Source organism: Cyprinodon variegatus, unplaced genomic scaffold, assembly GCF_000732505.1.
Source record: "Cyprinodon variegatus isolate N-32 unplaced genomic scaffold, C_variegatus-1.0 Scaffold294, whole genome shotgun sequence".
NCBI lineage: Eukaryota > Metazoa > Chordata > Actinopteri > Cyprinodontiformes > Cyprinodontidae > Cyprinodon > Cyprinodon variegatus.
The window spans coordinates 263209-277912 of NW_015150747.1; the positions used below are offsets into that span (position 1 = coordinate 263209).

At 39.0% G+C, this 14704-nt stretch overlaps 1 protein-coding gene across 1 annotated transcript in view; it reads right to left on the reverse strand.

Annotated features, from left to right (window-relative positions):
* Window positions 1–4733: 4733 nt before the first annotated feature.
* LOC107090422 (aminopeptidase N-like) overlaps window positions 4734–14704 on the reverse strand; it is a 24095-nt gene continuing 14124 nt past the window's right edge. Inside the window, exons 11-21 of the mRNA XM_015383791.1 lie at window positions 14256–14428; window positions 14024–14100; window positions 12075–12211; window positions 11938–11993; window positions 11432–11579; window positions 11248–11339; window positions 9399–9506; window positions 9144–9311; window positions 8934–9074; window positions 8402–8483; window positions 4734–5528 (exon numbers count right to left, since the gene is read on the reverse strand). Of these exons, the coding sequence (XP_015239277.1) occupies window positions 5367–5528; window positions 8402–8483; window positions 8934–9074; window positions 9144–9311; window positions 9399–9506; window positions 11248–11339; window positions 11432–11579; window positions 11938–11993; window positions 12075–12211; window positions 14024–14100; window positions 14256–14428 (1344 nt within the window). The 3' untranslated portion in view covers window positions 4734–5366. The remainder of the gene's footprint in view (window positions 5529–8401; window positions 8484–8933; window positions 9075–9143; window positions 9312–9398; window positions 9507–11247; window positions 11340–11431; window positions 11580–11937; window positions 11994–12074; window positions 12212–14023; window positions 14101–14255; window positions 14429–14704) is intronic.

The window sequence follows — 14704 nt, forward strand, 5'->3', positions numbered from 1 at the left end:
ACCAGCAGCAGCTCTGTCCCCGTTCAGCTGCAGATGGCTGAATAAGCCTGAGCTCATCTGGTCAGCAGTTGACGCCCCCCCTCTACTCCTCCATAAGGAGCTGACACTCTGAGGAATTTATGGATGATATATAAGGTCAGGGAGTCTCTGGTGGGAACTGAATATGCTGATAAGTGATAAACTACTGAGAAAGTTAGTGCATGATCGCCCTCTGGTCGTAAAACTATGCTGAGATTTCACAGGGGTGTGACGCAGGGATTTTATTGTTTGTTTAAGGGTCAAAGATTCAGAGAACTGCAGGAGACATAGCGCTGCCTGGTGTAAACTTTTCCTCACTTCCTTCATGGCTCGCTTTGACATGTAAGGTGGTTTTATTTTCACATAAGTTAGAGCATTGATGATGTCATTCATTTGACATTCCCTCAGGATTCAGTTTACATATTCAATTGTTTGTTTTCTGCTTCTTGTGTTCTCGTACATTTCAGTTATTGGTTTAAAATTATTTTTCACTTGGCAAAGATATTTATAAGTACATTTAAATGGAAGATTGAATAAAATAACTATATATCTGTGTAGTGTTTCCAGCTTAGCATGACAGGCCCACAGTTAGGGAGTCCTTAGGACTCCCACCTCCATCCACTCTAAAAGTTCTAAAACTCACAGAAAAATGTTGCAAACAGTCTGTTTCGCAGCAATTTGGTTTTGAATTTTGGCCATCACGACTTAGCCTCTGGTGATTTTGCAGTGTCTGGTCCCTTGACATGACGCTGCATGTTGGTATCTCTGATGTGAACCTCAGGACAGCTTCACGGAGAGAGGAAGAAATCCTCTGAGCTTGGTGTTTTCTGTCCTCAAACACCATGGGGGACATGGCTGCATGCATGTAGGAGTGCCTTTTGACCAGTGTTGTTTTCCCCAACAATGAGGACGATGAAATCATTTCATTGACGCTCCTAATTTTCGTGACGATAACAAAAACTGACGAGTAAACATGGGTCTTTGATGACGAAAACATGACGCGTCATGGTTTTGTGTTTTAGTAGAGACTAAATGAAAATTAGCGGGTCGTTTCTGGATTATTGCTTCTTACCTCTTTATTAAATCTGCAAGAAATCATCTCTGCCTCTGCAGTGAGAAACTTTAGCTAAGGGGTACTCCCAGTGGCAGGGTAACAACACATGAGCCAACCCACCAAGGCTGGAGACTGAACAACACTGGAAAAGTCTGTCAGAAAGAAGAATCACATAATGATGATGCACAGTGGCTAAAAGACATAAGAGCTGACCTTTCAAACTTCCCTGAACCAGGTTTAATGAACATCACAATTGCAGACTTTCAACAAAGACCCTCAGGTATGAAGAAATGGACAGCACCAGACCCAGACATGACCCACAAATACTGGCTGAAGCATGAAAAACTAGCAGCACAGAAGACCTGGCTGTTGAAGAGAGGGACCCACCCTGAATGGCCAACTGAGGGCTGAACAGTCCTGACAATGAAAAACCCCAGAAGGGGACAGTCCCAAACAACTATCAGCCAAACACTATCTCCCCAACATGGAACCTCCTGTCAGGCATCATAATGGCAAAGACAAGCTGGCACATAGATGAACACATGACAGAGGCACAAAAAGGCATTGGTAAAAGCACCAGAGGAGACAAACACCAACTACTGACAAAATGCTAACCTTTGACTGTAAAGACTAAAACAAGACAAACAAACCTGTGCACAGCCTGGATTGATCACAAGAAAGTCTATGACCTAATGCCACACATATTGGATCTAAGGGCCTTCATTGCAAACTCCATCGGGCTGTGGAAAACCACACTTGAGGCCAACTTTAATGAAATATGCAAAAATCTCCAAATGTGGAATATACCAAGGAGGTTATATGTCCCGCCTGCTGTTCTGCATAGGGCTGAATCCCTTCAGCCAAATAATCAACAAGACTGGCTTTATACACTGACTCAGAAATGGGGGCCCTATCAGCCACTTCCTGAACAAGGATATCAAGCTGTACACTAAGAGTGAAAAAGACATTGACTCCCTTTTTTTACACCACCAGGATCTACAGCAGGGACTTTGAAATATCATTTAGGCTAGAGAAATTTGGCCGAATGGTGACAAGGACAGGGAAGGTAATCCACACAGAGCGGATCACACTCCCAGAGGGGAGAATGGCGTGGCATGTAGATGAGAGCTACAAGTACTGTGGAATACTAGAGGGAAATGGCAAGCTCAAAGAGACCACAAGAAAAGCTGCAACAGTCTGCATAAAGTAAAGCTCAAGTAAAGCATTGCATCTTTTCTGCGTCAAAGCATCTGTTTTACATGCAAAGTCTATGGGGGATGGCGTAAAGACGTCCAGTGGAGCGTTCAAGCAACACATCCGAGTGTTGTGGCGTTGGAGAGTTCTGGGGCCGGAGCGTTCTGTTGTCTGAGCATCCGAGCGTTTGACACTTGAGTTAAAAAGATTTAGCTTTTGCAACTGGATGTGATCCAATCAGAAAAGCTGATCCAGGAGTTTTTTGGGGGGAGATAGACACTACTGTTATTGTTTCTAAAGAGCTTCTACATATGAAAAGTTTATTGACAAGTATCCTCACATGTGGGCCGATGGACTTTCTCCTGGAATTTGATCCTGCTTCAGGGTTAATGCCCCAGAAGTAGCTGTAAGCAATAAACAAAAGAACAACTGTTAGTTTTACATAAATCCCTCTTAGCATTTTGCAAGGTAGATTCTCTAGACTCTGTTTCCCCTTTTAAGTGAATCCAAAACCAAACAAACACATCAGTAATGAAAGAGATGTTCCAGTACGATATTTGTCTCCGGTTACAGATATTTGTGCTGCAGGTTTTACCAATACAGTAAAAACCATCCTGTAAAAACATGATTATATTCCACCTCCACGATTGTAATTTGATTATCATAGTGGCAAGGTCAGGCTCAGGTTAAACCCTGTTAAATCCTTAAACCCAGGTGATTAGTTCTTCTTAAAATCGTAGGGATATGGCTGTTCCAACGGTTGCATTTCCAAATTCTCCCGAGTGGTGCCCGACTTTAATCGAGTGAATAAAGTGAATGTGATTGGTCGCTTATCAAGGGGTCGGGGTTGTTGTGGCGAAAGGTTCGCAAGCATGTTTGATTGTGGCTGGTTTGTCTGAAGCATCTTGCTAACCAGTTAGCAACTTAGTGCTACCAGGTTCCCAATGGGAAATTCCATTGATACCAAGTAGCACTAAATTAGTGACTTAGAAACGACACTGTCAAGGAACGCTATGGACAGCGGAAACATGCAAGAGGAGGAGAGTTTAGTGTCGGAGGTCGTGGATGAGTCTCCTCCATCATACAGTTTTTATTTAGAGGAGGACATTTGGGAAGAATATGTTGTGGAAGAGGACCCCAGGGCAGCAGATTGTACCGTAATGTATCGTGTTATTGCCGTTCTGTGTATGTTACCATGGTAACTAGGCTTGCTAAGAGTAAATCTAGCTTCATGGGTTAACTCTGAAGTTATCTCACTAACCCAGTTATTCTGCTTTGTGGTAAAGGGCTCGGATGCAAATAGTATAACAAATGAGAGACGGTAGATGCAGAGAATTGACCAAATAAGACAAGTTTCTGTCATGGTCTTGGTCCTGCTGTTCTTTACTTTGCTCCTTATTTTCTAGATTTATTGGTTTAATTCCAGTTTTGTTGTATTTCTAGATTTATATTAGTTCTCATGTTTTTCTGTTGTCCCCTTTTGCCCTCTTGTGTGTGTATGTTCCTTTCCCCTTGGCTCCCTCGTTGTCTCCTCTCACACCTGTTCCTTGTCTGCTCGTTAGCCCTCCCTTTGTCTCTCTCTCCTATATATGCTCTCCCTCTGCTCTCACTCTTTGTTGGTTCCTTGTCTTTGCTGTCTTCCCATGCTGTGGTCTATGTTCCTCGTCTCCTCCTGGCTCCTCGTGTTTGGTTTTCCCCAGATGTCTCTTCTGTTCTGGTTTGCCTTTTTATTATTAGTTGCATTTTTGGATCCCTGCCTTTGTTTACTGTTTTGCCCCATTAAAACTCCCAAGAGATCTCCTCAGCCTCTGCCTCTGCATTTGGGTCCTCCAAACCACAACTAAACCCTGACATTTTCACGCTAAGAGAGAAAGAAATGGTTTAACAAGGAGAAACCCTGGAAAAAACAAACTAAGAGAAAGAATCCAACCATCCAAGAATAATGATTAGAGAAAGTAAAACAAAATCTGCTAAAGCACAAAGAAATAAGCAAGAGATATAAAACTGATAAAAGGTAAACAGACAAAATTAATATGGTAATTCCCTTAATGGTAAATACAAAATATATGGCAAGACCCAAATAGAAAAACGAATCAGACTTGAAGGCAAAACCAAAATCCATTTTGAAACTGGATCTTTAGTCTGTCACAAGGACACAAAGGTATTCCAAATCTCTTTTTTTATTCATGGAAAAATCTTAAAGTTTGAAAAACAGAAAGAAAAATTCATAAAGACAATAAATACACTAAAAATTAAAACACATATAGGAAGATCATTACTTAATCTGAATGGGCGTAAATGTGTTGAAGAAAGATAAACCACAACAGTAACTTAATGAAATCTTTTAATTGTCTGTTTTTCAATACAGTGAAACTTATTTACTTAGAGGACAGTATGCACAATTAATAAGCTGAATGCATAAATCTATTAACTCAAACATAAGATAACTTTTGATTTAAGTCAGCTTTGCACAGACAGTTTTACTCAAAATATTCTGTTCAGTTAGAGGCAGCAACAGGACACACAAAAAAAACACTGGTTCAGGCTGATTTCATGAATGAATACAGCTGTCATTACCAAAACAAACCTTATAAATATTAAACCCCATTTAATGATGTTCTAATGTTACCATACATTACAATTCACAATAATTCCTGAGATAAATAAGCTGAGATGACAGTTCTTATGGTTATTCCTCCAAAAAAGACATCACAATTGACTGGTGTCTGAAAAGAAGGACCAAACTATTTTTCTTAACCATTTATTGTTATGTATCCTAAAACATTTGGTTAAAAATTGAAGGGAAAAAAACAAACTAATTTCTGTACTAAAGTTTTCTGAACTAATGTCCAACTTCAGGTGTTTGGTTGCTTATTTCTTTACTGCTACTGCTCTGTTGATTTCCTTCAATAGAACAATTTTAATCTCAACTTGGATCAAATTAAATAACTAAGCTCTAAATGCTGCTTTGGGGTGTTTAAAAATAAAAAAAATAAAAAACATAATTGGACCAGAATGATTGTTAAGCTTTTCCAAAGAAATTTATTTCATGATAAAAGCACATTTTTCATGAAATAAAAACAACTAAGCAGAGCTATGTTTATGTTGGTGTTTTGACGGCTTCTATGAACCAGTTCAGAACGTTTTCTTTGTTCTCTGCAATCCATTTCATGTTGGCTTGGGTTCTCTCAATGGACTGATCCACTGCCAGAGTCCCAGACCCGAAACCCACATCGGCGTTATCCTCCTTGAACTGCTTCAGCTGAAATCACAGAGATAGAAACATGTTCAGGGAAGAACATTCAGAGAAAGCCATGAGAGAACTGAGTGGATAAAGGCGTGGATGTAGAAAACGCCTGGAGCGGCTAAAGTTGTGCAGATATAGGCAGAGATTTACCAAAACAATGCATTGTCACATGTTATCAATTGTCTAAAACATGCTTGCAGAGGAGGAAACATCGCCTTCCCGCTTTGGATGACATTTTAACACGCAGTGAGCTGAACCTAACGTCTCCCTCTCCAACCAAACAGCACGCTACTCTTCATCTTGGACACAGAGAAGTTTAGGATCTAATATCATCAAACTTAATAGAAGCTTCGTCTTCCCTATGGCAGGAACACAGCTTTGATAAATATTAATTAAAATATCATTTTCTTTTTATTGCCCTTCTTAGTTGCTTCTATTGAGGAGATTTTTCTTGAGAGAAAAATCCTTTCTTTGCACTAACTTGGAGGATTAAGCAGGTTCTGATAAGTGAAGGAGAGCTTCCCTCTGCTGAATCATTGAGCGTTTTATGATAAAGTGTACTGATGACACAATCACTGCAGGATTTAGATCCTCTGTAAACCCAGAGGTGGGTTGAAACAAGGGCAGCAACTAACGTCAAACGATTATTTTACAAACCAGTTTATCTGTTGATTGTTTTTTCTATTAATAATCAGATAGCCAAAGATTCTTTAAGGAAGACTTTATGAATGAAACCAGAGGAAACTCTAACTTTTCCACTTGAGGAGTTCAGGATTTTTTATCTTAAATGCAAAATGTTTATATATTTTTAATAATCTTGGCATAATTACTGCTCTAAGGGCGTTCCTCTGTCAGCTAAAGACATGTTTTACAGTCTCTGTACTCCAGTTAACGATTAATTGATTACTAAATCAGTTGACCATTATTTCAATAATTGATTAATCTGATTAATTGTCTCAGCCTTAGTAATAACCAGCTATATTTACTCACTTATATTCACTTGAGTAACTTTTTGACAAACATATACTTCTAGGAGTGGCACTATGCTTCCTACATTTACTTGATTGATATCTTTATACCAACTAGAAATTTGCTTTGAACTAAAGCGCTCCCGATAAATACTGTTATTTTCTGTGTCCAAATAAGCTCCTGTTAGGTTCACAAACATACTGTAAATGCATTGAACCTCCCCTGAAATTTGGTGATTAAGCTAATATACAGTTATGAGCAAATATTTGGCCTGGAGGGACAGTTTACACTGTTTTAAATTGTTTAAATGAAGTACAGTGAGGATCGGTTTCATAACTAGTGTTAAAAGATATTTGTAAAAAGTGTTTCTTCTATCTGGAATTGTTATGAATTATTACATTAGTCACTGATTCTATATTATTACAGTCTTTAAAATATCAGAATCTAAAATAAAATTTCATTTTATTTTGTTTTATTAAATTATTTTCAATAGTAAATTGGATGTTTTTATGAGTAACTCAGTAGTAATTGTATTTTTAGAATCAAAATTTTACATTTCCCTGAATCTTTATTCATGTAATTATATTTGTCTTCTTTAACTTTTAGCTTTTTAATTCAGTTTCAGTGAAAAAAAAAAGAAAAACAAAAAAACCATCAGTTTCTTTGTGTCATACATCAACTTAAATTTAATTTATACCACATTTTAATATGCAGGAGAGGAGCTCACTTAGATGTAATCAATAATTTTAAATTCCCACGTGTAATGATTTCATGTAAAAAAAGAAGATGGACTTGGGTCATGTAGCTCTTATAGTAGGTGAATTTATGCTAAAATATTTTGCATATGTTGCGGTGCATGATGGGGTTTTGCATCTAAAGGCTAACGTTTCCCGTTTTACGTGCATTGTTGCCAGGTTGGGATGTTTCCCAATCTGGCAGTTTAGGATGGCCGTCTATGGGTAAAAAAGAGATCAATAGACTTTGGTTCAAATTGGGCTAAATCTCATGGGACGCCGAAATGGACTCAGACTGCCACCTAGTGGCTATAGTATTCACATGTTTTTCACGCAATTGGTGAAACACGGAGAGCGTGAGTGAAGTGTCCATTTCCAACCAGGACCCACTGTATAAGTGGGCTGTTTTAGATGGAAAAATGCCAGGACCAAAAATCGTTCCCAGTCCGAGCCTGGGTGTTGTTCTCCTTTTTCCTAGCTCCCTTTCAGAATCCTCTGTTCACACCTGCTCCCAATCAGCTCATTTGTCCTGTCTTTTATCAGTCTCCCATATATACTCTCCCTGTGCAGTTCCTCACTGCTGGTTCCTCGTCTTTACTTGGCTCCCCACGTGAGTTTTTTCCCATAAAGTTGTCTCGTTATTAGATTTTCTGCCTCAGTTATTCAATTAAATCTTAAAAAAAACACCTCTGCCTCCTCGCCTCTGCATTTGTCCTCAAAACCTCAACCAAACCCTAACAAAGGACCCAGATATCTGACACGCAGAAACAGTTTGAACTGAAATGTAATTAAAGCCCAGAAGGTAAAAAATATGTTTTAATACAAAACAAAAAAATAAAATCCAACCATTAAATTCAGTTTCACTTCAGTGAAAGTCCTTTTCAAACTGATACAGTTAATTTTAAATTACATGAACACAGGTTAGTATCAGGTTTTTAAGCAACTTAAATTAACTTTGTTGACTGAAGCTCATATCTAAACTTTTATCATCTGACTCCTCTCATCATTTAAGCTCCTGTCCTCTATCTGCAGAACTTTATGATTGCCATCCTCAGATATGGATGAAATGTTGCTGTTTTATGAGCTCCAACAGCCTCTATATATAAATCCAAACACAGCCCTGAATTCATTATGGAATTCATTATGAAGCTGATTTTAAATGGTCGTTTCAAAACGATCTCTGACCTGCTGAAGCTCAAACTCTGTGGAGAAGCGTTCTGTGACTCCATTGACAAGGTTGGAGAAGGAGAACGATCCACCACCATACCTATAAGAAGAAACATAAACCATAGAAGCATTAAATAAAATAAAACAGACATGAACAAAAACCTGCAAGACAATAAGACACATCTCAACTTTTTCATATACCTCAAACATCTCCAAGTAAAGTCTGACAATCATGTTACGCAATTTCTCTCAAAATCCACTTTGTTATTTTACTCAAGCTTTATGGTGTCATTATACAAGAATGATGAGTCCAAAGGAAATACCAGACCGCATGGTTTTATGAGGATCAAAGATCATCAGAAGATTTAGTAGATTGATCAATAAAACCTTTCACTGACTGCAAACAGCCTGATAAAAACGCCTATCTCCTGTCATCAAAATGCTTTTTATGATTCTTCACTGTTCCAGTGTTACCTTAGAGGTAATTTATGAATATCTAGTGGAGAAATTCACAGCAGCTGAGGAGAAACTGGATCTGTGTCCCACTCACTGAGTGAAGATGTAATTCCACCGAGCCCTGACGAAGTCCCATGCCAGAGACTGACCGATCACGTTCTGGGCGATGTAGACGATGGTGGAGGTGGCGTCCTGCTTCCGGATCAGGGATGAATTTAGAGTGTACTCCAGATACCTGGGCAGATCAGACCAGCATTAGATGCTGATAGGCTTCAGGCATCAGCCAGGCCCACCAAGAGCCCACCTGTTCAGCAGCCATGGCTCTGTGGTGCAGGCCAACGCAGCACGCAGTTTATCAGCTTCAGTAGCGATGCTGGCGTTCTGGAACTGCTCCCAGGCGAAGTTCCACTCTGCGGCGCCTCCTGCTGCAATGGCATTACAGTACACAGTGTAGCGCAGGTTGGGGTGGATCCTAGAGAGAGAGAGAGTATCTGCATGACGGACAGTACAGAATCTATGGTCGACTGTCTGAAGCTCTGAGTTCATATTCTTGACTCACGGGTTGTTGCCGGAATCCATCCACATTTTAAACCATCCTTGGACCAGATCTTGACACGCCTTCAGACCAGTTCTACAGGCCAGGCTGATGGCGTTCACCTGATTATACCTGCATGAAGATTACAGAGGACAGGGAACTCAAACACAGTTTAACAAATTGTTCTTTTTTTATGGTTTTAAAAAATAACTTTAAAGCAACACTGTGCTTCAGGCTAAGTGCGTCTGCAAATCTCCGGGAGCACTGCACTGGAGTCCTGGAGTTCCTGTTAAAGTTCCTCTAGATTAAGTACTGTATCAGAGAACTAGAACTAGAGCCTGCACGGTGGGCAGTGGGTAGCACGGCTGCCTTACAGAAAGAAGGTTCCGGGTTCAATTCTCAGCCCGGTATCTTTCTGCATGGAGTTTGCATGTCTCCCTGTGCATGCCTGGGTTTTCTCCGGGTACTCCGGCTGCCTCCCACAGTCCAAAAACATGACTATTAGGTTAATTGGCTTCTCTAAAATCTCCTAAGGTGTGAATGTGTGCATGAATGGCTGTTTGTCCTGTGTGTCTCTGTGTTGCCCTGCGATGGACAGGCGACCTCAGAATCAGAATCAGAATCAGAATCAGAAATACTTTAATAATCCCAGAGGGAAATTACTTTTGTTACACGCTCTAGTTACAGTTTTTCATGATATATACACACATCCAACTATACAGACCTGTTCAGGGTATACCCCGCCTCTCGCCCATAGACAGCTGGACATAGTCACCAGCAGCCCTCGCGACCCAAGCAGGGATAAGCGTGACAGAAAATGGATGGATGGATGGAGAACCAGAACTGTGTTTGATAAGTTAAGGGTCAGTGTGGTGGATGATCCTCCCACCACCACATCGTGTTAGTATTTTCTTTTCTTGCTTTATATTATATTACAATTTATGTTTAAGTTGGTTATTTTAGACAGGTATTTTCTAATGGGTGCACACTTTAGTTAATGTCTGTCTGAATGGTTTATTTACACTTGTTCTTTTGTTTGAGGTGCTGCTGATACAAACCAGCTGGAGAAGGAAATCTGGAACGTACCACCTTTGAAAGACTGACGGGGGAGACTTGTTTCAAGAAGTTTTCAATTAGTTTGTCACTTAAATACTCATTTATTGTTTCTGTTAAGTAAGTTAGTTTTGCTTTATTTGTTTCATAGAATGGTTAATTTTGTATTAATTGGTTCTTTTGTTATGTTGTGCCTCCCTCATTTTGTCGACTTGGGTTACTCCATCCCTTTTTAAGCAGCCTTTAGTTCTTTGTTTGCAGGTCAGTTTTTTGTTTGAGTTGGATCCTCAGTTGACCTCAGTTAAGTTGGGCCCAGATTCTGTATTTAAGTTATTTTATATTGCTTTTGAGCCTTTGTTAACCCTTTTTACACAATTAAATGAATGCACTTTTTCAAATTTTGAACACCATTTGTCCTTATTTAAGTCTGGTCCCTCACAGTCAGACACACGCTTGTCAGACATAAGAGTGTTTACGGGAAGCTTAATCTGCTGCAAAGCAGCGTGCTGGGTTAGATGACTCATTTAATGATGGATCTGACCCTTTAAGGTTTCAGATAGAAGGTTTTAAGAAGGTTGTTTTTTTTTTCCCCAACTCTTTTGTAGCAGCTTTTCTTTGCAAGTGTTTTTTTTTGTATTTGTGTGTTAGGCTCTTCCTTTTTCACCTCCATAAAACAGTTACACCTGGCAGAGCAATCTGCTTTCTAGAACTCATTTTACAGTATGTTGCAGTTTTATGATTTTTAATCACTCCACAAATAAATCAATAACAAAACCATAATGATTTATGAAAGGAACTGCGCGCATTAGGTTGTACTCACTGGTCCATGTGTCCTGTTGGTACTTTGGTCCAGTTGTCGGTTACGGTTTTGTAGTGCTCAAACAGAGGCGTGACCTGATTCCTTAGATAATCCTGCAAACATCAGAGCCACAGGAAACGTGAATATAAAGAAAGGCCATAAAGGATTAGACGGTATTGCAGGTTCATAGAGGAAAGCCAGGCACCTGCATGTGTCCGTACACTTCGCTCCGATCGAACATCAGGAAGAAGAAGTCCAGGTTGTTCAGAGCAGACTGCCACGGCATGTAATGCCTCTCGTTCTTCAGGTACAGGGTGGTCTGGAGAGCTCGCACTGTAGGGATGATCTTGGCTCTTTGGAAACAAGAGCCAGTAGGATTTATCTTAGTTTCTGCTACGGTAAGCAATAAGCGGTGAGCTATTTTACACCCTCTTAGATGACATAAAAGGATTATTAAGCGGAACATGATTTTTAAATTATAGTTTAAGCAGAAGATTAAGACAACAGGAAACTTAACCACCTCTAAGAAAACTAATCAAAGTCTTTCTTTACCCAGATGTCTGCTATTTGCACCACAGGTTCATCACCATAAAATCACATCTGAAATATTGTTTTCCCTTATTCATCTAACTCCAGCAACAGGTTCAAACACCTGATGAATTTTATTCATTTTATTACTTTTCGGTTTCTGCCTTGTAGCTTCAGACTCACCTGGCCAGGTTGAAGGCATCATCCACCAGCTGAGCTCTGTTGATTGTTGGAATGTCCTTAAACACAAACAGCATCATGTCAAACACTGTTCACACTGTGACACTGAAACCTCCAAGCTATAAGGAAACTGTTCCTACCTCATGGCGGGCGCTCAGAGCGCTTAGTAGTCTGTCCCAGTTGCCTTCATCATAGTTGACTCTGTAGTAACCAACCACGTCAAGGTTGACCAGCACCCAGTCAGAAGTCGTCGTCACCTTCATCTCGTTAACAGTATCTACCGAAACAAGCAGGTAAATAGCTTTTATTTCCTTGCAGTGGGTCTGTCTGCTAAAAATGCATGTTTCAGAAAGATTTGTGCAGCTTTGGTTCAAGGCTGCCTGATGTCGCCTGTTCTGTTATTGAAGACGCTGTGGTGCACATGTTGGGCCATTTGGTGGCAGTGTGATACTGCAGCAGAATCACAGCCACAGCCAGCTGACAAAAACAGACAGCTGGTGTAGGGTGAATATGACGGCAAAGAGGTGTATGCAGGTTACAGAAGGAGGCGGAGCAACACTGTCAGCATTAAATAAAGAAGGTGTGGGGTAATGGATCAAATTTAAAACCACTCTTTTATTGCTAAAGAGAGAAACAAAAGTTATAAGTAGAAGTGGATACAGATATCACATAAATTAGATATTTATGAAGTTGAATACGTTAAAATCCATGAATTGATTGAGTAGAATATAGGGTATAGTATTTTGGAACTACTAACTTAAAAGGACAGCGATGATGGTATGATTTATTTATGTCGTTTAACTTATTCTGTGTTTATTAGAAAGGTGAAGGTCATTTTGTATGAGTCAATATGACAGTGGATAGGCTGATGGATAGATGGTTTAATTTTTATGTTTGCTTTCTGTGTATTGGTAAAGACGAAGTGTTTTTTTATGTATGGTTGTAAGTATCAGAGCTAAAAAAAAAAGTAATACTTCACTGAAAATAGGAGCAGATAATTTATGTTTTTACTTCTCCTATTCATTATTCAATTTCAGTCACCTGCACAGGTTTTGTATTGTTGTTTTTCTTTTAATGAATGAATGAATGAGACATGGCTTTATCTGATGTTTCCACTCTAGCATCAGATTTGCTTTCCTAAAACAGTGGATTAATTTTGACCCACAACTCGGACGTCAGCTTCCTTTAATCACATGTCAAGTTATAGGCCTGTGGGCTGAATTCATCCAATCAAAGCATCAAATCTGGCACTCAGAACCTAAAAAGGCGTCTTATTGCAAAAAATTCAGGTGTAAGTTATAACACAAGATTATTGTCCTCTTGGTAAATTAAATTGTGAAATCAAAAATCTCGAGCCATTTTTACGCGAGTCCGACTGGGTAAAGGTAATTTATTAATAAGGAATGTATTAATATTTATTTGCAAAATATTACATGACTATTTAATCAAACACAAATTATTATTTTTATCAAATATCTGTCATAGTGACCTGAAACAACCAAACGTTTAGTGTTATTTTTAGCTTTTAATATAATGACAAAACACATAATTTCCAAGCTAATTAAAATAAAATGGCTCTAAAAAAACATATTTCTGATTCTTTTTAATGTCATTCTGTTTGTTATTATAGTTTTTATAGTTAGTTCCTTTATATCCTTTTTAGCCTCTATTAAGAGCCATTATACAGGGTCCAAAGAGCAACATGCAGCTCTGGAGCCACAAATTGCAGACCCCTGGTCCAGACAAACTGTTCAATTAAAGTAACTCTAAAAGCAAAGGGTTGAGTCAGAGCTGACCGTTTCTCAAAATGTAGGAAAAAAAAAAACTTATTCTAAACATTTGAGGGGAGACTGTACGATTTACTACAGTCAAGATGTTGCCTTTGGTTAACTTTTATTTAATCATATTTAATTGAATGCTTAAGCCATTAAAGATCCTCTCCATTTAAAACGCCATCTTTTTTTCTGCTAGAAAATCAATATTATAGCTACACTTAGAAAATAAAAATAGAAAGTTTAGATCAGCGTTTACTCTCTGAGTAATGAATAGAATGTTTATATTTATTCAGTGTGTGGTGATATATTTATACCTGATTTTTGTGTGAGCCATTTTGGGGTCTGGATTATTTTGGTTTTCATCCATTTGATTGGAACAATCCACTCATAGCTGCAGAAAAAAAACAGAAATAAAACACGGTGTCAGTAGGTTTAGACCTCTTAACTTATGAAGAGCGTAACAGAGGCTGTGTTGGTATATGTATTTAAAAGGATTTGGGGAACACAGGGAGTCCTGAGAACAACGGCAGAAAGGAGTTTGCTTACTTGTAGGGAGATGGAGTGGTTACTTCAGAGTCTGGATCCAGGAGGAAGTGCTTCTGGGAAACAGCGCCGCTGGTGGTATCTATGGTGACCACAGGGAAGCCCATCTGTAGCACCCAGGTGTTCATGATGTTATTGACAGTGTCAGGAAGTTCGGTGGTGGTGGCCTCTACAGCCTGTCGAATCGCAAGAAAAAATAAATAGTAAAAAAAAAAAAAAAAAAACTTGTTTTGTTTGTGGACAAAATCTTTGAAAAACAATGTTGGTGTTATTTCACGTTTGCAGAGCAATTTGGTATTTTTCATTTTGAGTTCTCTACGGTTTTTCTTTGTATTTAACCCTTTAAATCCCGATCCAAGAATAAAACAAAACAGAAAATTACTTTTTTTTTGGTTTGAATTCCTTATTTGCCCTTTTAACACCTTGAACCCGACGGACCCACCGGTGGGTCC